Here is a 27,484-nt window from a genome sequence, read left to right on the forward strand (position 1 = left end):
GTTAAGATAACTAAATTTTATTTGTTTTATAACTAAATAATACATACCTCTAAATTCAATCACCCTTGAGATTAGGGGTGGTCATTTGTTTGATTTCAATTTAGGTTCAACATTTAAGAGGACTAGCTGACAAGGTCCTCTCAAATTTTTTTTAATTTTAATTTCAATTTCAAGATCCATTTTCTTTTTATTATTTAAAAAAAAAAGAAATCAATTTTGTTTTAACTTATCCAATTTCATTTTGATTAAATATAATAATAAATTTTAAAAAATTAAAAAGAAAAATTCAATTTTAATTTAAAATTAAATCAATCAATTTTAATTCAATATAAGTATAATTTATAATTAAATTTATGCTCTGTTGGGATATTGACATTAAAATAAAGGGATTAGATTTAATTTTAATATAAGTTATTGATTTATGTATTTTAAATCACACCAATTTATTTATTAAAAATTTTTTAAAATTAATTTAAAATAAAATTATTTTATAAATATTTTAAATTCACACTCAAATAACATATACTTCACATTTATTTAAAAAAACATACTCTTCATATTTATAAATCCAATATATATTCATGAATTTAATAAAAAAATATTTTTTATTAATTTTAAATATCATATTGATTTTGATTTTAAATTAAATTAGATTCTAAATCGGACCAGACCGAACGATCTGCTGGAGATCCTGCTGCAGAGTGTAGCTCCAGATGTGTAACAGTATTCCTGTGTTGCCCTCATAAAACAAAGCGCAAATGCTGATGACACGTACACCCCCTAGAAATCAAAGTCAAGTCTCATTTTTCCAAAAGAATGGACACCCAAACAAAACGACATCCAACTGTTGCGTCGAGAATTTAATAATAGATAATACAAGGCCCATCATCTTTTGGCTGCTTTAAAAAAGAAAAATATCGTGATTTTTTCATCAGTTTCAAAATAAGATTATTAAATCGTAACAAGTTTATTCTATTCCATTCAAAGCATATCTCAAGATTTTCCTTATGGTCCAAAAAAAAAGAAAATTATTATTATTAGAGACAAAAGATAGAGAAGGAAGTGGTTTCATTTCATTTGGTAAGCAATGAGTGGCACGGATTAATCCCAAATCCAAAATAACTAATCATACCTTGTTTGTGGACATTGGACAATGCGACGACACAAAAAGGAATGGATTGAATTAGCCTCGATAAGAAATTGTGCCAAATAAAGAGAGAAACAGGAAGGAGTGAATTGTAACATTTAAAGCACTTAATAACCGTTGTTACATCACTATCAACCATAAGAAAGCTGTAATGATGACGATGAAGCTCTGTTTGGTTCAACATTTTGGCATGGAGATCAACACAAATTCCACCCACAATCACACAGGATTACAAATTAATCACACACAATCCTTAATTATTAGCGATTTTCCACATAATGAAGGATTTTTATTTATAACATACACTACATAATCAAGCAGACTCAACTGACTTTGGAGAGAGAGAATTTACAGCATGATTTGTGGGCATAGACTTTGATCGTTTCATTATCGAAGCGACCGATGATTTTGCCCGATGGAATCTGCACCTAAACGATCCTTCATGCGTCGTTGGTGAACACACGCATTGGCCTCTTGGTGAGCTTGAGGCTGCGGTGACTCCTTCTTTGGCACCGCCTTTCGGAGAGTTGGAAACCGCGACGCTGCCATGGGAGGCCATATCTACGCACAAACGAGGAAACTGAAAATAAGCAAAGATAAAGTCTGTGTGAAGTGCATATATATACTGTCCTGAGTCCTGAGAAAGAGTATAAGGTTAGCATGGGCAAATCCAATCAAGTGGTGCGCTGTGAGTGTACCTTTTTTGTCTATGTTATTAACCAACCAAACAAATTGTCTACATTGATTAGGTACTCTCTCTGCGATATTGCTGGGTAAATTATGCATTTACTGAGCAGATTTCTAGTTTTAACTAAAGAATTGAATAAAATTGATTTTAATTTAATTTTTCGATTTAATTATAATTTATCTATAAATTTTTATTTATAATTTTTTTACTTGTAATTATTTTACTTGTAAAAATGAGATGAATTATTTTTAAGTATATTAAATATTTTATAATTTCTTATTTTTCATTATCTTTTTATTTTAGCTTTTACTTTTCTCAAGTTATTTCCATTTCTCTCATTTTTTTTTGAGGTATTTAATTTCCCTCAACTTTTCACACATTCAAAATTAGTGTTTGTGTGCATCTAATTTAAGTTTGGACCTTATATAAAATAAATTTAATAGATTTTAGATAAAATATTTATATTAATATTTATGGAAAATCAATTAAGATATGTATTCATATAATTAAAATAATGGTTACACAAATTTTTAGAGGCACAAAAGGCTCCCCAAACTTTTTATAATTTTTTTATTGGGTATATTAAAATATAATTTTTTTTATTATTTAGTCTTTTAAACTTTTATTGGTCCCTATAAATATTTATAAAAAAAAATTTAAAATATATATAGTAAAATTTAATTTTTGTAAATTGACTTCCTTAAATTTTTCTTATTACGTAATAATTTATAATTTATGTATTATATTTTAAATTAAAGTATCAAATTTACTTAGTTATTATTAGATGAGTACCAAAATTTAATTAAAATTTAATTATTTAAAGTTTTATATTTACAATAGATTTTGATTAATAATTATTATTTAAAAATTAAAGATAAGTCAACCCATAATTTCCTACCATATAATTACAAATTATATAGATTTTTTCAATTTATATTTTATTTATAATATAAATTTTCTCGTTGTCTTTTTTCTTATTTAATTTTTTTTTATTTTTTATGTCATTCAAATTTTAAAATTATTTTATTTATACATGTTAAAATATAATTTTTTTTATTATTTAGTCTTTTAAACTTTTATTGGTCCCTATAAATATTTATAAAAAAAATTTAAAATATATATAGTAAAATTTAATTTTTGTAAATTGACTTCCTTAAATTTTTATTATTACGTAATAATTTATAATTTATGTATTATATTTTAAATTAAAGTATCAAATTTACTTAGTTATTATTAGATGAGTACAAAAATTCAATTAAAATTTAATTATTTAAAGTTTTATATTAACAATAGAATTTGATTAATAATTATTATTTAAAAATTAAATATAAGTCAACCCATAATTTCCTACCGTATAATTACAAATTATATAGATTTTTTCAATTTTTATTTTTATTTTTCCTCCTTTTTATGGTATAATATAAATTTTCTCATTGTCTTTTCTCTTATTTAATTTTTTTTTTATTTTTAATATCATTTAAATTTTAAAATTATTTTATTTATACATATACGAATAGATAAAATGAGAATCTCAACTCTCAAATAAATTTTGAATTAATTAACTTAAATAAATCTTTATTTTTATTTTATATGTTTATTTTATTATTGTACTAATCTCTAATTTTTCATATCTTTTATTAATTTTAATGATTATTATTTTTTAAATCTTATACAATTATGTCATATAGTCTAACTATTTAATGTTTATTATGAATTTCACGCAAGATTATTTGGTGTAATACCTTAAAGTTGACTCTTTTTTTATTAACAATATTTAATTTATAAGTATCCTTTTATTAATAATAAATATTATTTTTATTTTTATAAATAAAAATAATTATTAATACATTTTAATTTATAATTTGTAACAACCCAGAAAAAAAAATATATATATATATATATATATTTTTGAAAAATGGGATTGGCGTGGCAGCCTTTTATAAAAAATAAAAAAAAAATAAAAAAAATTTCAAAAACGGGAGGAGGAAAACCCCCCCCCCCCCCATTTCTCTTCTTTCCCTCTCCTTCCCTTCCTTCTTCTTCTTCCTTTCTCCGGTGACCGGCCGGCGACGTCCCAAGCAGCTCCCCACCGGCCGGCGATCCTCCGGCGACGTCCAGGACCACCAGAAACGGCGGCAAGAGAGGAAGAGGAGAGAGAAAACGCGCGCACAGTGGGCAGCGGCTTTCCGGCGCGATTCCGGCTTCGTCCGACGTCCGATCGAGGCGATTCCGGTGGCGTTGGAAAGCTTGTTCCGAGAGCTTTCTTTTGATACCAATTTTGAAGCAAATGGAGGTCGGATGAGTGAGATATGGAGGAGAGAAGTTTCGGGTTTTTCAAGCTTTTTCGTCAGATCTACGACGATCCGACCGTTGGATCGACGATCCGAGACCACATATGGACTGAGGAAGAGGAGAGGAACATGGTGGTATGATCAGATTCGGCAAATGTCGCCGGCGACCGGCGGCCGGCCACCGTCTTGCGGTGGTGCGTGATGGCGGTGAGCTATGGAGATGGTTCAACTTCAGAGGCTTCCTCATAAATTTTTGGAATTTTTGAGACAGATAAACTTGGGTAAGACAATTTTATTATTTCTGCATGCATGGAGCATAAATACAGTGTTTCTTAAACAGGAAAAATTGGAGAAAAATTCTAAGAAAAATATATGATGAAAGTAAAATTATTTGGAGATATTCTATGGTGTTAGTTGAATTTTTGGGTGATCGTAGAATATTTTTGAGAAATATGGATGGATTTTAGTTAGATTTTTAGCATATAGGCATATAAGATTGTTTGAAATTAAGATGTTTAAATTTTATATGATTGGTTGAAGCTTGAGGATGGACGTTTAAATATGTGAATATTAGATTGGGTTGAATTAATAATATGTTAGTTGTTGGAAACTTATGGAATTGAGTAAAATTCTCGAATAAAATATTCAAGGGTGACTAGAAAATTACAATTCATTTTGCAATAGCCTTATAATATTATTAAGGACCGCTGGGTAAAATTTTAGAATTTTTAGAGCTTGTTTGAGTGGATTTTTGAAAAATGTCAATTATAGGGACTAAAACGTAATTTTTAAGATTTTGAGTATTATCTGATTTGGAGGGCCCAGGAGGGGCCATGTGACATTGATGAGATGTGATTGTGAAAATTGAGAATCTAGAAGTGTTATTTGAGCCTTTTTGCAGGTTGGGTAGGTCCTAGGTATAGGGGAGACTCTGCCGGATTTTCGGCACGACTTAGGACGTATTGGTCTTTTTCTTTGTTTGTATTGAGTCAGATTGTATTAAATAATTGTAATATAATTGTCAGGTGAGCCGATGACCTTCTTCCTCACTTGACCGCCTCAGTGACCATCGTCAAGTCTGTGAGTAAAATATTAATTTTAATTGTAATTTCGATATTATTATATGTTCAAGCATGCCCATGCATCACTTATATGCATATATTTATGTAGTTAAACTCTAGGCACGATTTATGTTGCATTCATAACTGTTGATGTGCCATGGATGTTGTTGTGGTAATTTGGAGCAGTGTGCGTGCGTTGGCGTGCGTGTGATGTGGTGTGGACTATGGATAGGACGGGGTAGTCACGGCAGAGTAATTCGTGGGACTGATCCTTCGAGGGGTAGTCACGGCTTGAGTAATTCGTGGGACCCTCGATTTGGTTATTAAGTGGAAGTCCGAGCTTGAGTAATTCGGCACCGGGTTGGATTTAAGAGAGGCGTATGGGGATCGGCTCCCATATGTTATGATTGATACTACGAGTGTGTGAGTCCTCCAAATTACCTTTTTGATGTTATGATGTGAAAATGATGTTGATGTTGCATTTCACTCTACAGGGTGCATTAGTTTTAGATAGTTATAGAGATTATGGTTAAAATTGATATTTTACTCTCTGAGTCGAACGCTCACTCCTGTTCACCACATTTTTTCCAGGCTACAGGAGGAGACATTTTTCAGAATAACCTGTCCCTTTCCTCTCAGGTTATGAAAAGATTACTTAATTGTATTATTATTCTCTAAATTTGTAATTTAGGAATCCGCATGTGCTAGTAGTAGCATTAAGCCTGTCAGGGACTGTATGAATTCAAGTTTGCGTATTAATAAATGAAAAGAAAAATTTTCTGAGTTTTAAATGGTTATAAATGAGGTATGAGGTTGAGCTGGCTCTAATTTTTGTTTCTGATAATTTCTGGGCTAAGTTGGCCCGAAATATAATTATAACAGTTTAATTTAAATTATTTTATGTGCATATTGGGCCTAAATTGTGGGCCTGGTTATGGATTTGAGGAATAGTTAGGCTTACTACGGGCCTCGGGGGCTTTAAGCTGGCCCAGGTCCTAGTGCCGGTCCGACCCATAGGTTGGGTCGTAACAAAGTTGGTATCAGAGCTTAGGCTCTAGATTCATGGGAAATAATATACTTGGGAGTGTAAAATGAGTCTTGTTAGGATGTTACATGCGGAGTATAGGATTCTGTTTCGTCTTTTTCTGTAATTCTTTGTTTCTAGATTCTGCGTTATACCTCGGGAAATATAAAAGTTTCTCAATTAGTGTCTTGATTTTCGTGGAGTACATAGAAATGTGAAATAGAGTTAGTAGACATGTGGGGTCCATCATGAGGATACGTACTCCAAGAAATGCTATGTTTCTGTCTGTATGGGTTTAAATGGTGTGCCCATTTCGTGCAAGGCACGAGTACATAAAGGTGAGTCTTGAAAGTACAGTTGCCCTAGATAAGGATAAGAATACCACTGCTGGCAGTCATCAGTGAATGACCCAGTCAGAATAAGTTTATGATAATAGAATATTCAAGAGATATAAGAAATTAGGAGACCTAGTCGGTCAGGACGTATCGTAGTAACTATACAATGTTCTCGATGTCTGCTCTGTAAGCTGCAGATTACAGTACTGACATGAGATTATTGTGTAGAGCTGCGTGCATCCCCGTGGTGGTCCATAATGAGGGTGTTTACGGATGGCCTCTGTTTTGGTACAGTAATACCAGAACTGAGTTCTATATCTGCAGAGGAGTTGGGAACTCCTGGTTAAGAGTCCAGAGCTAGAATATCGAAGGTCACAGTTGGGTGATAACTAGAGTCAGTGACTCAGTTACCCTAGCATAAGCTAGAGTTGCATTAAGAGTTGCCATCAGACCAGAGGTTTCGCACTAGATGCAAAGTAAAGGTGACACTTATAGGGGGAGATCATCTAGTCTTCAGTATGGAATTTTGGATCGTTTTTGTAGTACGACAGACGTTTTGCTTAGAGTTTAGTGAGAATAGTATACCTTGTGTGTATTAGTAAGGAATAAAGTACAACCCTACTACCTAGGGAAGTTTGGAACTATGAATTGATGATTTACAAGCTATGATATGATAAGAGAGTCATTAATTTGACGTGGTTTTGGCAAGGTAGTAAATGTAGTACCTTTGTTGCAACAAGTTAGGGTATAGTCCTATCTTTTCAGAAGGGATCGAAAGTTATTACTAATAATGGTGACCAACAAAAATAGTGTCCCAGATGGGACTGTAAAGTGTGGTAGAGAGTAGTTGGCTCGGGTATCCTGCAGAGGGTACAAGTTCCATTATAGGAACTATATATAATCAGATCATGATGGATGTAAATCCTTTGAATTGGATGATGGGTTTGGGTGCCCGGAATCTTAAGTTTTGGCTAATTGAGTAAACATGGAAAATAATAATAATAATAATAATAACAAATAAATAAAATTACTGCAGAATCAGTTCTCGAGGTAGTAAGGGTATTATGTAAGCTAAAGGATAAGAATAGAAATCATACGATAAAGGTATGACTGCAATTTCATGAGTTCCTTTCTAACTTCATATTGTTCAAAATAATAGTATAATCTAATTATAACAGTATTAAGAGTAATAAATTAGCAAAGATAAATCATAGAAGGCCAATGGATAAAGGAAGTGCAGAATGAAAGTTTGAAAAATTGATTGCCGATGCAATATAATCTAAATGCTAGTGGAAGTACTAGCTAGAGTGGTCAAAGGACCAAATCTGAGTAACACAGATATGTGATAACGTGGTAGAGACTCTGGAAGATATAGTTAGCAGGTACAATAGTCATGTTAGGAAGAAGAATGGAACCAGGGATAGAATAGTCAAGTTCTATTTTGGGTAAGACAAAGGAAATAAATGAAAGGACAATTCGAAGGGCGCATAATAAAAGGAACAAAGTTAAGATATAGGGTAGGCTAAGTGTTATTTTTGGCAAGGTGAATGACAAGGATGGAGAACCCAAAATGGGACCATATTAGCAAGAATAGTGATGGAGGTATGGGATAACATAATAATGAGTAAATACTAGAAGGTGTGCGATGGTATTGCGGACTACCTAATTAGGTAGAGAAAACGAAGTTAGTAAGTAGTAAGTTGAATAAAGGTCAATATAAGGGATCAAATAGGTATGATGAGTGGAAAGAATTATAGATAATGACACATAAGTTTTAGGTTAGACTTTTGAGATAGTGAGAAGGTAGTTAGAGGTTCGTTATGAATGTCAGGCAAACATTTTTAGTGTGATCAACAGAATCACTTTGCAGTGAAGCAATAACGACAGAACAACAGTAGGGGTAGAATGAAAAGTGACAAGTATGGATGGTAATAAATCACTAGAAAGTTCAAGGATCAAATTAATGACCAAAGATAAGGGTGGAATTAGTGTTGGAAGAATCTATTAGTAAGAGAAATCTTTCAGGATTCAACAAAAGTTAAGGGCACAATATAAACGATGATAGATATGAATCATAGGCCGAGTATAAGTAAAGTTAATAAATTCCAAAAAAAAAAAAAAAATTTATGTCAGGAAGGACAATGGTACAGTAAAGTGTTCATGCAGATGATATCTTATAGGTAGAGCACAATTGTGCTAGGAGATAATGAAATTTGGAGAGAAAAACCAAGAAACATAGGTTAAACATTATTATATGGACAATCGAGCGTAGTTGAATATAAGAGGGTTATATAAGGAACGGAGACTGAGTCAAGGAGACCGAGTTATTTGAGAGTTTGGTAGGCACCAATTCATACACAATTTCTTGATATGAGAATGACAGTAAGTACATACCTAGTGTTAAGTATGAAAGGATGATCAGAGTAATGACAGGAGTTAAATTGAGTTAGCTACTAAGGCTTGCAACTGTTTTAAACTATGAGCTGGAGAGAATACTAATAGTGAATGAGTTACAGCGAATGAGATTGTTGCTAATAGGAGAAGTTGAGGCTGGTGGAGAATGATAATGTTCTGATAGTTAAGTTGGGAAAGGGGATACAAAAAGAATTTTCTATGGTTAATTATAAGTGTTACAAAGGGTGAAGAATGTGCCGGTAGGAGTAAATTGTAAGGTTAGAATTCTCGAAGTAATAGAACTAGTAATCAAGATAAGACTAAGAAATAAAATGAAAGTTAAAGTTGATGATGGGATGGACCTCCTTGAAGGAAAAAGTTGTAAGGGTGAAATAGGACTAAAATTAAGGAATAAGTACAGCAGGTTGAAAAGATATCAACAATACCAAAAAATAGGAAAAGGGAAGTGGATAAGATGCAAAGGACAGAAAAAGAGCTCGATAGAGCCAGTTATAATGATGAGGATAAGGAGGAATAGGTATGCTAGGAACACACTAAGAGACGTTTAAAACAAGTTATTATGAGATGATAGATTAAAGGAGTAGTAGAGCCTCGATCTGAGTGCTAATGTGTCAGAAGTAGGCCACATACTAAGAAGCTATAGGAAGAAGTCTAGATATTTATATTCCAGAGAAGGAGTGAGAATTGATAAGTCGCATGGATTGAGTTGTCAGAGAATATAAACACTTTTGTTACCTAGAAGGAGAGACCCAGTTTACTTTCCAATATTGATAAATGATACACTTGGCCCTTGGAGGAGACTCTACCTGACTAGTTACATAAGATCGATAGAGGTTGGTCTAAGTACCTTAGTAATGACACAAAAGAGATTAAAAAATTTGAAGTATCATGGGAGGAGAAGATTTATAGGTATTGACCACTGAAGTCATAGGAAGAGTAAAGATCTCGAACAAGATGCCTAGATTAGGTGCTACAGGAAAGCTACTCATAGGATACCATGGAATAAGGAACATAAGTTATGTCATTGGGGAAAACAGAGATTATTAAAACAAAGGAATGATGACTGAAGTCACCAAGAGACACGTTAAGGAGTAATAAAAGAGAGTTAAGCGCCAAGGTTAATTAAAGTTATCAGCTATCAAGTCGAGAGTAATAGAGTTATAATGAATACCTGAAGTGTCAGAAGAATGGTCAATGAATAGCCAAGAGATAAGAGTATCTCTAGAAAGAGATGATGACAAATAGGACATTATAGTAGAATCAGAGAACAGTAGAATGTCATATATAATATACGAAGAGTTCGAAGAATAAATGTTTTACCAATATCTGCATAGCTGGAGGAGTAATTATTGCACTTATTTCGATAATATTCTTTTCCATATCTCTTGTTTAATTGAAAATTCGAGGACGAATTTTTCTTAAGGGGGGAAGAATGTAACAACCCAGAAAAATAAAAAAAATATATATATATTTTTGAAAAATGGGATTGGCGTGGCAGCCTTTTATAAAAAAAAAAAAAAAAAAAAAAAAAAAAAAAATTTCAAAAACGGGAGGAGGAAACCCCCCCCCCCCCATTTCTCTTCTTTCCCTCTCCTTCCCTTCCTTCTTCTTCTTCCTTTCTCCGGTGACCAGCCGGCGACGTCCCAAGCAGCTCCCCACCGGCCGGCGATCCTCCAGCGACGTCCAGGACCACCAGAAACGGCGGCAAGAGAGGAAGAGGAGAGAGAAAACGCGCGCACAGTGGGCAGCGGCTTTCCGACGCGATTCCGGCTTCGTCCGACGTCCGATCGAGGCGATTCCGGTGGCGTTGGAAAGCTTGTTCCGATAGCTTTCTTTTGATACTAATTTTGAAGCAAATGGAGGTCGGATGAGTGAGATATGGAGGAGAGAAGTTTCGGGTTTTTCAAGCTTTTTCGTCAGATCTACGACGATCCGACCGTTGGATCGACGATCCGAGACCACATATGGACTGAGGAAGAGGAGAGGAACATGGTGGTATGATCAGATTCGGAAAATGTCGCCGACCGGCGGCGCCACCGTCTTGCGGTGGTGCGTGATGGCAGTGAGCTATGGAGATGGTTCAACTTCCAGAGGCTTCCTCATAAATTTTTGGAATTTTGAGACACAGATAAACTTGGGTAAGACAATTTTTATTATTTCTCATGCATGGAGCATAAATACGGTGTTTCTTAAAGCAGAAAAATTGGAGAAAAATTCTAAGAAAAATATATGATGAAAGTAAAATTATTTGGAGATATTCTATGGTGTTAGTTGAATTTTTGGGTGATCGTAGAATATTTTTGAGAAATATGGATGGATTTTAGTTAGATTTTTAGCATATAGGCATATAAGATTGTTTGAAATTAAGATGTTTAAATTTTATATGATTGGTTGAAGCTTGAGGATGGACGTTTAAATATGTGAATATTAGATTGGGTTGAATTAATAATATGTTAGCTGTTGGAAACTTATGGAATTGAGTAAAATTCTCGAATAAAATATTCATGGGTGACTAGAAAATTACAATTCATTTTGCAATAGCCTTATAATATTATTAAGGACCGCGGGGCAAAATTTTAGAATTTTTAGAGCTTGTTTGAGTGGATTTTTGAAAAATGTCAATTATAGGGACTAAAACGTAATTTTTAAGATTTTGAGTATTATCTGATTTGGAGGGCCCAGGAGGGGCCATGTGACATTGATGAGATGTGATTGTGAAAATTGAGAATCTAGAAGTGTTATTTGAGCCTTTTTGCAGGTTGGGTAGGTCCTAGGTATAGGGGAGACTCTGCCGGATTTTCGGCACGACTTAGGACGTATTGGTCTTTTTCTTTGTTTGTATTGAGTCAGATTGTATTAAATAATTGTAATATAATTGTCAGGTGAGCGGGACGACCTTCTTCCTCCGCCCACCGCCGGTGACCATCGTCAAGTCTGTGAGTAAAATATTAATTTTAATTGTAATTTCGATATTATTATATGTTCAAGCATGCCCATGCATCACTTATATGCATATATTTATGTAGTTAAACTCTAGGCACGATTTATGTTGCATTCATAACTGTTGATGTGCCATGGATGTTGTTGTGGTAATTTGGAGGCGGTGTGCGTGCGTTGGCGTGCGTGTGATGTGGTGTGGACTATGGATAGGGCGGGGTAGTCACGGCTTGAGTAATTCAGGGACCCGATCCTTCGAGGGTAGTCACGGCTTGAGTAATTATTTGGGACCCTCGATTTGGTTATTAAGTGGAAGTCAGAGCTTGAGTAATTATTTGGCACCGGGTTGGATTTAAGAGAGTCGTATAGGGATCGGCTCCCATATGTTATGATTGATACTACGAGTGTGTGAGTGCTCCAAATTACCTTTTGATGTTATGATGTGAAAATGATGTTGATGTTGCATTTCACTCTCTGAGTGCATTAGTTTTAGATAGTTATAGAGATTATGGTTAAAATTGATATTTTACTCTCTGAGTCGAACGCTCACTCAAGTTCACCACATTTTTACCAGTCTACAGGAGGAGACATTTTTCAGAATAACCTGTCCCTTTCCTCTCAGGTTATGAAAAGATTACTTAATTGTATTATTATTCTCTAAATTTGTAATTTAGGAATCCGCATGTGCTAGTAGTAGCATTAAGCCTGTCAGGGACTGTATGAATTCAAGTTTGCGTATTAATAAATGAAAAGAAAAAATTTTACGAGTTTTAAATGGTTATAAATGAGGTAACAGGGTTGAGCTGGGCTCCCCTAATTTTTGTTTCTGATAATTTCTGGGCTAAGTTGGCCCGAAATATAATTATAACAGTTTAATTTAAATTATTTTATGTGCATATTGGGCCTAAATTGTGGGCCTGGTTATGGATTTGAGGAATAGTTAGGCTTACTACGGGTCTCGGGGGCTTTAAGCTGGCCCAGGTCCTAGTGCCGGTCCGACCCATAGGTTGGGTCGTGACATAATTAATTAATCATTGATATAAAAATGTACATTATGTTATGCAATTAGTTGGATTGTAGCAATAATTTCTTGAATATTTTTAATTTTGATTAATTTTTTTATTTTAATTTTAAATCGATTAATATTTTAAAGTCACTTAAAAATTAATTAGTTAAAAATTTAATTCAGTTTAATTTGATTAATTGTTCTTCAATAATTTTTTTTTTAATTTTACTCTTATAAATTTTAATTTAAAGTCGAATTTACACCCTTTCACCTAAAATCACAATTGCAAAAATTAATTTAACACCTCATTATAAAAGTGGGGTTTTCTTCATCACTTTCCCTCTCCCTCAGATGATTAAGATTCTATTTAATATTGAATTTCAAGATTAAAAAAAAAATGCATCCAAATAATATTATTTTGAACATTATTAGAAAATAATTATATAATTATATTTAATATATAATAATATTTTTTAAATATAATTTTAATAATAATATCAAAAAATTAAAAGGGTAGACAGCTTAACAATAAAATAATCAGAACTTACTAGTCAACCGACAAACTACCAGTCTGTCTGCAAATTACTATTTACCACTAAAATTTTGCTTTTTCCAGCACACACAACCTGAATATTTGCCTACATCCATCCGAAAGTCTCAGTGGAGATAACAATTACGGCTTTGTTAATAGCATTTCTTTTTGTTCCCACTAGCACCAACCTTTATATACGACGTGCAGATACAGTCTTCCAGCCTTGGTTTGGGTTTTCGTTTTCGACTCATAATCCAAAGATCATTATCTCCGTCTCTGTGAATTTTTCATCGATTGGCAATGGCGAGAACCAGCAACAAGAACATACAAGCCAAGCTGGTGGGTATGTCTTTCCCTTCTCTAATTATATATGTGATCCAACAATAAGAAATTTTGGGTTTGTTTTGTTTGTTTGTTTTTTGTTGGGTTTCTGCTGATCGAGTTCATGCAAAAATAATTCTACATGGGTTTTGATCCGATCTTATTCCACTAAAAACTAAGCTTTTCCTTCTTTGTGCTTGCAATTAAAATATAGATGATCTTTTAATTGCTTGCATTTGCATCCGTGAATGAATGTTCAAATTTTTTTTTTCTCATTTGGAAGTTAGTCTATTAGTCTAAGAGAAACTTTTTGATGTAGTTGTGTTATGTTGTTTTCAGTTTTTTGCATGTATGGTTAGTAGTTAATGATCGAAAGAGTATCTGAGCTTTAGACATTGTCAAGCTATTCTCAGGTACTTCTTGGAGACATGGGGACTGGAAAGACAAGTTTAGTGTTGAGATTTGTCAAAGGCCAATTTTTTGAATTCCAGGTTCACTTTCCATGCAATTTAATTTATTATTGTTTTTCCCTACTGCGGCATCATTACAGTGTATAACCTCTAACATGATTATAATTTTTTAGGAATCAACAATTGGAGCAGCCTTTTTCACTCAGGTTTTATCACTGAATGAGGCCACCATAAAGTTTGATATATGGGATACAGCAGGGCAGGAAAGATACCATAGCTTAGCTCCCATGTACTACCGTGGTGCTGCTGCAGCTGTTGTGGTCTATGATATCACCAGCATGGTAGCTTTTCAGTTTTTTCACCAAGCTTAATTATTTTCATCTGTCTTTACTCTTTTGCTTTTGGGGTGTATTTCCTTGTCTTATTTATTGCAACTAGTTGCTTAAACTAATGGAATTAGACCTTGTAAAATGCAATCATGACTGCAATGAGTTTATTTCAATGGACATAAGCTTAATTAACTTGAATGCCTCTTTATGCAAGTCCTTCAATTACTTGCATGCCAACTTTCATGAAGCTTTTAAGCTTTTTCCTTGGGGAAAGGAAAAAATGATATATCTTTTTAAGAATACTTGTGTGTTGTCAGACATAATGGCTGTATGGTTGGGACATTCTGAGGTCGGACCTTGATAAAGTGATGCATATGGTTGGTCTTGTCTATCATTTATTGAAATACAAACTGTCTGTCAAATGCAACAGAGTTTATTAATGTATCAAACAATGCAAAAATCAGTGAAGTTGGTGCATGTTAACTGGACTGTTAGATTTAGTTACTGGAGATTATTTCTTCTGGAATTTCCTCTATTAGACTTATTTTTAATGGACAGCTCAGCTGACTAGTTTAAAAATATGTTCTTCTGTTTTAGGAATCATTTGAACGGGCCAAAAAATGGGTTCTAGAATTGCAAAGACAAGGTAACTGACTGAAATTTACAAAGCATTCTGGACTAGATTTCTCCTTGACTTGAGAATTAACTAAGCATTATGGTTTGGCATTATGCTGGCTGGTGATTTAATAATTTTGTTATCTATCTCTCTAGTTTTGATTTCTTTTTCTCCTCTTATGTTTCTGTTTTAAGATTTAAGATTATCATATGCTATGTGTTGTAGGCTTTCGCATATTTTACTCAAGTCCTTTGCTAGTTGCTAGATCCTTAGTTCCAGTTTTCCTACAATTGGGTTCCATTAGTCTTTTCTGTGACATTGTCCAAAAGACTAACATTTCAGCCTTTTAGTTTGTCTGAGTTCTCTGTTTCTGAAGTTTGACACATTTTTATAGTTTCACAAAAGTCATACAATGTTAGTAGACATTTCAAGTAAGTATTTGTGTCAAATTTAAGTAAATTATTCAATTTTAAATGCTTGGATTTCGATCAGAAATGAGTTTATACGAATTTCAAATTTAGAAAATTATTGACCGGAGAACAAATAATTGAACAATCCAAGTAAAATTGATAATTACATCTTATTCAGGTAATCCAAATCTGATAATGTTCTTGGCGGCCAACAAAGCTGACCTGGAAGAGAAGAGAAAAGTTGCAAGTGAGGTATTTGATAGTCAATATCTTATTTTCTTCCATCCTCTTTTTCTTTTTTCTTTTTTGGGTTAGGCTGAAGACAATAGTTGATTTTAACATCCACCATATACAGCCTGCACAAAGAGGCATCTTTTTGTGCACTATTAGTTGATGCAAATTTGTAAGTGATTCTACAAATTGTTGCAGGAAGGTGAGCAATATGCTAAAGAAAGTGGATTGGTTTTTCTTGAAACTTCTGCAAAAACTGCACAGAATGTGAATGAGCTCTTTTATGAAATAGGTAATTACGTCACTTATTTACTTATTCGGATGAAAGGTTAAAAAACCATTGGAATATATTGCAATTTTAAAGGACAATATGTTGTTTTCATAGCTGCAGCAAATTGGGGGTCACTTGGTTAGAATTCCATACAGGATCCAATGTTGATTATTCCCTTAAAATTTACTTGCTAGTTTTGACAAATAGAAAGGAGTAGAAAGTAAGGGACCTTCCTTGCTAGAAAAAGACAATTGGAATTACAAATCAAGCAGTTGGTTGGGTTCATAAGAAATCCAAAATTGCATGGTTGATTTCCACTAGTTGCTTCATTACCAAGAAGCAACTTCTTGTGGTGACCATGCCAATATCTTATGTACTAGCTGTTGAGCTACATTACAATATTCACTTGGAACTTATTTCTAATGCTGTCGAAACATCTTGCAGCTAAGAAATTGGTAATTGCTGCGCCTTCACGTCCAACTGGAATGAAATTGCATACTAGACAGCAAGAAAATGGAAGAAGAACGCTCTGTTGCTCTTAATGAATGTTGATATCCATATTTGTCATCTACTGGTATGTATATTTCTCTAGGCTCTTTGTCTTTGATCTGTCCTTTCATGTCAAATAAATGAAGAATGTGATTCCATCACCTGCAAGGGAGCCCTTGATCAGATAACGTCAAGGATTGGTGATTTCCTATGGGTGATGTAATTTGTTTTTAAAATTTACTAATCAATACAATTCCGTTTAAACACAAATTCATTTTTTTTTTCACTGCTACCTTCAACAGGATTTCCTCAACTAATTGTCAGGACATTGCTTTGTGAGATTGGAATGCATTGTGGTTCATCAGCGTTGAAGATAAAGCTGCTCTGCTCTCTGCAGAATGCAATTCACCTGAAAGCCTGTTGTGTGTAAATTGTTACTTCTCAAATACAAATGCTTTTTTGACACTTGCCAAGCATTTAAATGCTCAACTATATGCAAGAAAAGTATTGAACTTGAAATGAATAAGCAAAACTGATTACCAAAAGATGGTGGGGATAAAAACCATTGAGATTGTACACTAAATTGGGGTTTGCCAAGCATTCTTAAAGCTTTTTTGGATTTTTGTAGGCACAATCTTGGAAAAATTTTGTGCAACAGCATTAGATAAGCAATGGTGCTTTATGCTAGTACTAAAAGTAAAACAACATAAAAACAAATATGAGGCATGTGATCTCATCAGCAATAATTCCTCCTCTCTTGAATGCTGAAATTATGAATGGCTCAGTTTCTGTTATGCCTCATAAAGAAAGAAGTCAGAAGTACGAAATGATTAATGAAGTTGAAGGCCCACATCTAGCTATCATATGCAGTTCTTGGTCCCCAGAGTTAAACGAGCCGTGGCCCATCTGCCTAAGCAAATCGACAAGGCTCGAATATGGTAATGCCCTGTTGTGTCCGCAAATCAATTTTATCAAATGAAGAGTGCCCAAATCACTAGTCCACTCCATAAACAGGTTATTAAAATTCGTACATTGCAGAGCAGAAACTGAAGGTTCTTGCCTCATGGAGCTCATGGAAAATAACAAGAATGGTCATAATCTAAAATGGACAAATGCCTCGCAATTGACAGTTTGTTTTTTACCTTTAATGCATTGAAATCAGCAATCGAGGTCCCTCAAAAACAGAGAGATTTTCCCTTTTTTTTTTTGAATTTCAATTTTTCTATCTTTTTCCCTCTGGTCTGGTCATCCTCTTCGCTACAGTTCACATGCATCCCCACAATCCCTAAACAATACAAAACAAAAAACAAAAGCTTGTTTGCTACCTAACAACGCCAGAGAAAATAAGTGCAAACTACCTTCCAAAAACAACCATACAAGTAAATGAAAACAAAAGAGCAGCTCTGCAAAGCAAATACATTAGAAACAGAGAACTAAGTTTACTTGGCATGGGCGTGGCCCTGGGATTGTAACTCCACTCTTATCTTTCTCTATACTCACAAGCCACCCGCCTTGATAGGGTTCATGAATGAAAAGACCCCACTAAAAACGACAAATTTGCTTCGCACTCTATTTGTTGCATTACACATAAGCAATTACCACGAAGGAGATGTGCATGGAGACACCGAGGATGATGATGAGAGGCCGTTGTTACTCACAGAATCACTCCCTGAAGTGCCTAAAGACCTTGCATCTCTCAAGGAAACTGAACATGCCTCTGCTGGGAGCTTCTTCATTGGAGTCAATGGAGGGGTACCTGGTAACGAGTGTGGACTAGATGGGGATCTCCGTGCTATCTCCTCATCACCTGAAGAAGAAGCACCTGTTTCCAATCGAGATGGTGATGAATCAGGAGTCTCAAATGGAGTCTCTACCCTGCTTGCCCTACTTGCATCGTTGTCGTATATGGGATTGGATATATAAACAAAAGGCTCTCCATTACCACCACAAGCTTTTTCATTAGCATTGCTGCTGCTAATTTGAATTGGGATTTCTGGAATTTGATGGGGTGAAGTTACTACGTTAGTTGATGAAGGTGAAGTGTTTATAAGACCAATTTGTTGGGGGCTTGTGTTAGATTCTTGGGCATTGACTTCGAGAATGTGATGAAATTGGGAGAGTTGGTTCTTTATTTCAGTTGCCTTGTTTTCTTTGCAAGAAACAGCAGGAAAGAAGAGGCTTCTTGGAGCCTGAAGAACCCCTGGGGCATAGTATGTAGTGTTAGGAGAATCTGTTCGGTTTGGGGGCTGTGGAGAGGAAGTATTGGCAGTTGGTGAAGTGGTGATGGTGGTGGTACTGGCGACAGTGGTGGTAGCATTGGAGGAGGTGATGCCTAGTCTGCGCCGCCGAAGTAAGAGAGTACAATAGAGCTCAGCTAGCAGCACCAGAACAAGAGTCAGCACTATGGCAAGGGTTACAACCATCACCAAAGTAGCTCCCATTATCACCTTGGATGCACCCTTCATCTCTCTCTCTCTCTCTCTCTCTCTCTCTCTCCTTCAAGTGCTGTTCCAGAGGTGGAATTAGAGGCAGTAAAAGGAGGGACTGTAATGAAAAACAGGGTAAGAAGCTTTTTTTTGGCGGGAAATAGTCCTCTAACAAGGATAAGAGATGAAAATAGAATCTTTGACAGGTACTGGGCGTGGGAATGTAAAGGCTTTTTTGTTCTGACTTAATGAGTACATCAGACATTCAAGGTTAGTTCTGTCATTTTAGCACAGTAAGCAAGATACTTACCGTTATCACCGTCTAAATGTGAAAAAACTGCAACGCTAGGTCAAGGCAAAATGCCCGAACACCACTCCACTTTTCCTCTCCAACTAATTTCTAAACCAATGAAAGCAAGTGTACCAAAACCGATAAAGAAATGGGAAATTGCTGATAATTAGAATCATAAAGTCGAAGCATAGTCTGATATGGCAAACTTGCCTCAACTTCTATCATAATTAATCAATCAACATGTAGGAATGCACATTACAAATTTTAGAGCTGTTGAAACATCTTCCAGCTAAGAAATTGGTAAAAGCTGCACCTTCATGTCCAATTGGAATGAACTTGCGGACCAGACAGCAAGAAAGTGGAAGAAGAATGCTCTGTTGCTCTTAATGAATGTTGATATCCATATTTGTCATCAACTCGTATGTAAATTTCCCTATGCTCTGTCTTTGATCTGTCCATTCATGTTCAAATAAATGAAGAATATGATTCCATTACCTATGAGGAGCCCTTGATCAGATAACGTCAAGGATTGGAACTTTCCTGTAGGTGAAGAAAACGTAATCTGTTTTTAAAATTTACAAATCACGAAGTTTTTTTTTCACTGCTACTTTTTGACAAGATTTCCTCAACTAATTGTCAGGAAATTGTTCGATGAGATTGGAATGCATTGTGGTTCATCAGCATTGATGATAAAACTGCGCTACTCTTTGCAGAATGCAATTCTCCTGAAAGGCTGTTGTGTGTATATTGTTACTTCTCAAATACAAATGCCTTTGTGACAGTTACCAAACATTTAAATGCTCAACTATATGCAAGAAAGTACTGAGCTTGAAATGAATAAACAAAACTGATTATAAAAAGATGGTTGGGATAAAAACTATTGAGATTGTATACTAAATTGTATGGCAAGCATTCTTCAAGCTTATTTGGATTTTTGGAGGCAGAATCTTAGAAAAATTTTGTGCAACAGCATAAAATGAGCAATGGTAATTAATAACCAGACAAAGGTGCTTTATTCTAGTAGTAAAAGTAAAACAACTTGAAAACAAATATAAGGCATGTGATCTCCATCAGCAATAATTCCTCCTCTCTTAAATGCTGAAATTATGAATTGCTTACTCTCAGTTATGCCTCATAAGGAAAGAAGTCAAAACGTACCATATGATTAATGGTTGGAACTTGGATGCCTTAGCTATCATATGAAGTCCATGGTCCCCAGAGTCTAAAGAGCCGTGTCCCTGGCCCATCTACCTAAGCAAATCAACAAGACTCTAATATGGTAATGCCTTGTTGTGTGGGCAAATCATTTTTATCAAATGAAGAGTGCCCAAATCACTAGTCCACCCCATAAACAAGTTTATAAAATTCGTACAGTACAGAGCAGAAACTGAAGGAAGGTTTCCAAAACCAATAAAGAAATGGGAAAATTGCTGGTAACTAGAATCATAAAGTCGAAGCATAGTCTGGTATGAGCAAACTTGTCTCAACGTCTATCATAATAATCAATCTACACATAGGAACTTTGTTATTTCAAGTAACGTGCACATTACAAATTTTACAGCCTGAGGTTTGGAACTTGAATTGATATTAAAAGTACAAACTATAAGTGCTATGCTCCATTGATTGCTTACGGGTGTACGCCAACAACAAGCCTACACTTCTACTATGCTTTGATCATTGTGGAATTGCAATGGTGCAAGCCTTTATGCTGCAACTACTTTCCATTGACGGCCAGAGCATAAACTGTCTTTCATCCGACAAAAACCGTACCAGACTCCATTAGGGATAATGTAAAAAGATATTATGAATGCGCTCATGCCCATGTTTAAGGTGCTGATTCTGACTGCTAAATGGTTACCTTCCCTTCAAAGCTGCAAACTGAGCAGCCAAGTCATCGTAATCAGGTAATCTGGGATGCACATGCTTAGCTGGGCTTGACCTGTCTGGCTGGAAGGAAGCAGCGCGATTAAACACTTTTGTTGCTTCTGAAGGAGTTGTTTGTTCATGAGGGAAGGAAATTGATCGGGGTGGTGGAAACATCTCTGAGGTTTCATCAGGCCTGTCTTTGCTACCATGCTGTGGAGATTTATCCTCTTCATTGTCTTGGTGATTTGCGTGACGACTCTTGGACTTCCTTCTGACCTTTCCAGGTTCATAGGCTGATGGCTTCTTACTGTAATGAATCAACAGTTTATCTATCATTCTTTCCTCTTTATCATTCCGATAGTGCTCATCATCAAACAAGATTTGCAGGCCCCGTCTAGAGTCATCCCTTCTGCTTTTTGATCTCTTCTTGACAACACCTACGTCTTCCAAATTGCCAACATCATCATGGCTAGTGTGAGATTTTGAGTGCCTCCTCCTTGAGGATCTCGGTTTTGGAATAGGGTTACTACTAATACCTTCATCCTGGAGCTCATTATCATTGTCATGCCCGTTATCACTTTCTCTTGTATGTCCAACACTTCGCCTCTCATGGTCAGGATGACTTGCTTCTTGTAGGATTTTCTGAGACCTAATACCAGCATAGGATCTGTTGTCCCTTGAAGAATCTTTGGGGAATGCAGTACCATTAGAGCAAGCATAGGATCTGTTGTCCCTTGAAGAATCATTGGGGAATGCAGTACCATTAGAGCAAGAAATGGAAGATCCTATACTGCTTTCACATTTGCCATCCTTTAGTTTAGCATTATGTTTAATGTAAGGAGGAGGGATGGCATTATTATAATATGGATTCAACTTATGTGCTCCCTCCTGAACATCCCTTGCTGATTTTGCAGCATTGTATTGGACAGTGTGATGATTACCAGCCACTGAATCTCTAAAATCACCCTTTGACGATGATCCTGCATAACTAGGTAGAACATCTGGCTTTCCATGAGATGAATTGTCCTGGTCATCTCTTTGAGGCACAGTATTCTCCCAACCATCATGCAGCTTGGATCCACCATCCAAACTTTCTATTCTTTTCCTCTGAGATGAACTGCCTAATCTAACTGTTTTCACAAGAGTATCCTCCTTCCAGGGTTCACACTTCTCCAAAGCAACTTCTTGCCTTCCTTGGAACAAACTACCATGGGTGTCCCTTTTCAGCATAGGTTCTTCTCTGACATTAGTCTGCTTGGAACCATTGCTGGGGATTTGATGCCTGAACTGAGGATTAAGCTCATTTCTTTTTGAAACATTGCTCTCCTTTTCATTAAGCAATCTGTGCTTGTCATTGTCATGCTTAAGCCTTTCTTTGAGCAAAAAATCCTGCTTACCTTTTGGGACAGTGTCCTTGCCATTAATTAACTTGTATTTATCATCATGGACGTGTGGAGACCCATAAATTTTAGGTTGGTCCTGCAAAATAATCACATAAAGAAGAGACCAACGACCATCACCCATTTGGAAAAAAAAAAAAAAAAAGTCCATCACCCAAAAATCCCTCTCCCAACCCAACCAAAAAGACTATAAAGGGAAGAAAATGAAAACTCCTCTTTCATAAAATAATACCTTGTCTAACCTAAACAATTTCCAAGATCAGCTTGCAACCCAAACCTTCCCACCATCCAGGCTGTAGCCCCAGGAAAAACAGAAAGAAAAAGAGGGTCAAAGACAAACCTGTGCAGATAAAGAAGGTTTAGACAGCCTCTGTTCACAGGACCTAGAGTCCCACTTTATGCAGAATTCTGATGCTATATCATGCATTAACTGCACTTTCTTCTCTGTTGCAGATGGCTTTGAAGATAGATTCTCAACAAACTATTCATTGAAAATTTGGCAGTTAGTTGTAGAAAAATAAATACAGATATATATATATATCTCCATAAGAGTGTGAATTTATGAAGAATTACCTCCTGGTTTGCAAACAGTTCCACAGAGTTCCCGTATCTCTCATAAAATATATCCCTAAGCTCACGTAACTCTGGCAAATCAGAAAATCTTGCAGCTGCAAACATTAGAGATGACACAGCCTCCCTACAGTCCTCAGGGCAGTGCCTGTGGAGATGATAATGAATCAAGAAAAATATCAATTTAAAGTTGCAAGTCAAAATCATTTTATTCAAACCATAAGACAATTTGAACAAATGATCATGCAGGAGATATGCAACATGCATATCCTAGTTCAACAGTCAAAACCATACAACTAAGTAATAGCCTATCATAGGCTACCCCTAGCAATCACAAGCATAATTTGTTAGAAACCTCATAACAACTATGGTAATACCATAGCCAAAAGACATGTACAAGATTCACCTGCCTGAAAGAAAAGGTGCTGCCAAATAATTTAATTAAATGCATAAAAATTCTCGTGTTAGCAGAACAGCCACACAGATCTACCATTTAATTGAAACAAGCAGCACTACCATGATACAAGATGTCTGAAACCTTTTTTATTGAATGGCATTTTGTTGTATCTATCCAATATTTTTGCCAATAATAAGATAACAAAGTTCATCAACGAATAGACAAAGTTCCGATCTCAGTTTTTACAAAATATAAATTTCACCTACTGGTTTCAGATCCTTTTCCTTAAGCAAGCCGTAAAAAACAGCACATTCTGTTGTGTTGAATGACATCTTCATGATAGCTGATTGGCAAGACTGTGACTCATAATTTTTACAGAATTTCATTCGAGATTTCCTTTCAATAATCACCAATCCTATTACTATAAAACTTGGGATAAATGAATGCAGTAACCTTCTGGTATCAAACAAGAAGAGAAGAATACGAAGCAAAATCATCCAGAAGGATGAGAGCCAAATCTTATAAAGCTACCTTCCACTACAATCAACAGTTATGCATGTGCTTTGTTTTCAAATATGATCATCATTTTGGAAATTATACCCATATGAAGCAATTATCTCCTTTTTCTTGTAATTTTCCATATAACGTGCTAAAACAAGCCAGCTGATTGTGCCTTGCAAACAATTATAAACAAATAGATACTTGTCGATGGAGAACAGCATAAAACTAAACTGGTTCTACGTGAACAATGTAATATTATATTAAATTGAATAGATAAGAGCTGCCCATACCTCATCCTTTGCATGACTGAAAGATGCTTCAATACAAAATCACAAGATTTCTCAACAAAATCATAGCAAGATGATAGGGTCAATTCAGCCAGGAGCCCTTCGGCCTGTTCCATCACACCATGCAAAATAGGAAAACTTATTCAAGATCTTAAATTAATGTTAAAACTTAAAACGTTAATGGTCACACAGATACAGACACACAGGCGCGCACACAGTAGGGACCAGCTGTATAAACTTAACAACATATAGAGAGTAAAAACGACAAACAAAAGCTAAGAAACAGGAAGATAGACCCTTTTTGCAAGAAAACAAAAATTTGAAATTCTTTTTTTGTTTTCTTCTATTTTCCTACACTTTCTCATCTACCAAACAGATTGGTCAAAGAAAACTAACGTGAATCCGATAGTAGATCAGATCAAATGATGAAAATAAGCTCAATGTGATTACAGCTAAAAAAAAAGGAAAAAAAATTACCCTTCCATAAGCATTAATGTCAAGGCCATTAGCAAGTAGATCAGCCATATCTTTCTTCAAAAACTTCAAAGTGGCGTTTCTCTTTCTCCGTATAATCTCGATCCGACTCTTCGTCATTTTAATCGACGATTTACTACACCAGAATCCAATCAAAACAAACACATCTCCCAATCAAATTCCAGAAAAACACGACAAAGCCACATAATATAAAACACAGATAAGTATCCATACCATTTGGAGGCAAAACCTCGACCTAGAAGACCGTCCAGCATCTTCAAATTTCTTCTTTCTTCGAATCGAAGAACGATTCTGTTCACAAAGAAAAAGGAACAGAATGCGAAATGTAAACTTCAACAGAAGCTACTAAAATGCCAAATCCGCCATTAACGAACTCTCAGAGAGAGGGAGTAGAAACAGACAGTCAGAGCTTGCAAGCGGGGAAAAAACAGCTAGCTGTAGGACTATCCTATGCGCTTTTGAGTAAGTGCTTGACTGACTGCGACTGAGGTTATTATTTTTCTGTTTTAATTACGATAATGACCCATTTTTCCAGTAAACAACGGAGCTTGTATTTTAACGTTACGTTCCAAGGGTCATTTCGGAACCCGAGAGATTTGAATCGCGTGCACGGTACGCTGCGGGATTGGATGCGCATGGTGATCCTGGCCGTTTGTTTGCTTGAGAAATTTTTGGGGTGGGGTCACCCTGTGGACGGTGAGAATGATCGTGGTTGAAGGGTTTTGGTGAGCTGGCCCGCATTATCTCAGGCAGTGGAAGATGATGTCGCGGCGTGTGCAACGGTAATTAATTAAGATTTTTTTTTCAGCGAATTTTATTTTTAGGTAAATCACCTTTTCTTTTTTTATCATAATTAATATTTGAATTTTTATATTCTAAAAATAAATTAAAATATTCATAAATTTTACCTCAATTATACATTTTCATTCCTTTCTTCATTTTTTTTCTCAATTTTTAGCCTTAATTATGAGTAAACAATACTTTAATAATTTTCTAAATAAATTATTATTTCTTATATAAATTTTGTCATTAAAAACACTTTTATCTTTAATTTTTTTAATATTAATAATTTAAATTTTGATTAACAATTTTTTAACTTTTTAATGAACCGTTTAATTGATAAAAATAGGTGCAAATGTATGATAAAATAAAAATTTAAAAATGTTTTTATTTATTTTCTAATATATAAGAATTTAAATATTATTCATGATATAATATAAAACTAAAAACATAATTTAATTCTTTTGGTAAAATTAATTTATATCATCATTTTCTTATAAACGTGAAAATTTTTGTTAAATTATATATTAAATTTTAATAAACTTTCATAATTATTTTATTTTATATACGATATGATTATAGAGGATTCGAACTCATATAAAAATAAACATATTAATCATTAAATTAAATATTTATATATAAATTTGTGTACTCTATAAATATATTTTAATTAATTTTATACATATTTTAATATAAATATTTAATTTAATTATTATTAAACTCTTTTTTATATGAATTTAAGTTTATGTTAAATAAATAGTTTCATGTTATTTACAATAATGAATTTTAAAATTTATGGTAGTTAGGATTTTACATTATTAGTTAATGTATCACAATCACAATTATCGCTACTTACAGTAAAGCTTGTGTTTGGTGTCACCAAGCCATTAAAAAATACTAACATGCCAAAAGTATTTAATATCAATAAAATTTAAAAGAATATATAAATCATTATAGTCCTAACACTTTCTTATTAATTAATGATATAATTTTATTAAATTCACTCATATTTATTTTATCACGACTCAACCTATGAGCAGGACCAGCACTAGGACCTGGGCCAGCCTAAAGCCTCCGAGACCTGTAGTAAGCCTAACAATTCCTCAACCCAACTCTAAGGCCCATTTGGGCCCAATTTCAAGAATTTAACTGGATAGAGTCCGGCCATAAAATGGACCTTTCAACGGTGAGTTTTTTACTCACCCGACCTGTAAACACAATATATAATCAATTGGGGAGCTCAGCTCACCCTCCACATACTCAAATGTCACAAAAATAAATGGAAGCTCAGCTCCTTCATCCAATACAACATGCATGCATATAATAAGTTTACAGGTCCAACATGGTAATTATATTACAGACCCAAATCAAATAAATATTTCTAACATATGCGAAAATTCTAGGAGTTAATAGAATTATACAAATAAATGACCTGCGAAGAAGAAAAGCAGGTTAACCACAACAAATATCCTCCTGTAGCATGGAAAAATAATGAACAGGAGTGAGCGTTCAACTCAGAGAATAAAATATCAATTTTAACCATAATCTCTATAACTATCTATGTAACACCCCAAAATTTTAAATTTTATTATTTTATGAGCATTTTTTGTATTTTAATTTTATTTAAATTTTAGGAATTTTTTTTTGAAATTTTTCGGATTTTAAAAATCGGGTTTGATTTTTCCGAAAATATAAACTTTGATGATTTTTAAAAATTAATTTAAAGACCACGTGGCAAAACTAAAAATATATTTGGAATCTACGAATTTTTCTGAGTTTTCTGAAATTTTTTCGGAATTTTTGGACCTCGTTTTTGGTCCCGAGGCAGAGTAAAAAAATTCAAAATTTTGTATTCCGAATCGAACCGGCCGAATCGAACCGGACCGGATCGGACAGGTCGAATCGGACTGGCTCCCTTCCCTTTTTCTTCCTCCCGCGAGCGTCTCCTCCTCCTTCT

At 34.6% G+C, this 27,484-nt stretch overlaps 3 protein-coding genes across 4 annotated transcripts; 1 reads left to right on the forward strand and 2 right to left on the reverse strand.

Annotated features, from left to right (window-relative positions):
* Positions 1 to 13,465: 13,465 nt before the first annotated feature.
* On the forward strand, positions 13,466 to 17,058 carry LOC110637341 (ras-related protein RHN1). Of its 2 annotated transcripts, none has more exons than XM_021787389.2 (8): positions 13,466 to 13,775; positions 14,171 to 14,248; positions 14,341 to 14,508; positions 15,094 to 15,142; positions 15,701 to 15,774; positions 15,952 to 16,045; positions 16,469 to 16,598; positions 16,838 to 17,058. In XM_021787389.2, the coding sequence occupies exons 1-7, from the start codon at positions 13,737 to 13,739 to the stop codon at positions 16,564 to 16,566; spliced, it is 600 nt and encodes a 199-aa protein (XP_021643081.1). In that variant the 5' UTR covers positions 13,466 to 13,736; the 3' UTR covers positions 16,567 to 16,598; positions 16,838 to 17,058. The 2 variants fall into 2 exon arrangements, with proteins under 2 accessions (XP_021643081.1, XP_021643080.1); XM_021787388.2 differs by having other exon boundaries at positions 13,467 to 13,775; positions 16,816 to 17,058.
* Positions 17,059 to 17,857: 799 nt separating this feature from the next.
* LOC110637340 (uncharacterized) lies at positions 17,858 to 19,842 on the reverse strand. Its single transcript, XM_021787387.2, has one exon. The coding sequence runs from the start codon at positions 18,976 to 18,978 to the stop codon at positions 18,109 to 18,111; it is 870 nt and encodes a 289-aa protein (XP_021643079.2). The 5' UTR covers positions 18,979 to 19,842; the 3' UTR covers positions 17,858 to 18,108.
* An 853-nt stretch (positions 19,843 to 20,695) lies between these two features.
* LOC110637336 (uncharacterized) lies at positions 20,696 to 25,255 on the reverse strand. Its single transcript, XM_021787384.2, has 6 exons — positions 24,961 to 25,255; positions 24,730 to 24,862; positions 24,256 to 24,359; positions 23,071 to 23,215; positions 22,838 to 22,978; positions 20,696 to 22,576 (listed from the first exon to the last, which is right to left on the reverse strand). The coding sequence occupies exons 1-6, from the start codon at positions 24,999 to 25,001 to the stop codon at positions 21,086 to 21,088; spliced, it is 2,055 nt and encodes a 684-aa protein (XP_021643076.2). The 5' UTR covers positions 25,002 to 25,255; the 3' UTR covers positions 20,696 to 21,085.
* Between the last annotated feature and the right edge of the window lie 2,229 nt (positions 25,256 to 27,484).

Source organism: Hevea brasiliensis, chromosome 11 (genome assembly GCF_030052815.1).
Source record: "Hevea brasiliensis isolate MT/VB/25A 57/8 chromosome 11, ASM3005281v1, whole genome shotgun sequence".
NCBI classification, from domain to species: domain Eukaryota; kingdom Viridiplantae; phylum Streptophyta; class Magnoliopsida; order Malpighiales; family Euphorbiaceae; genus Hevea; species Hevea brasiliensis.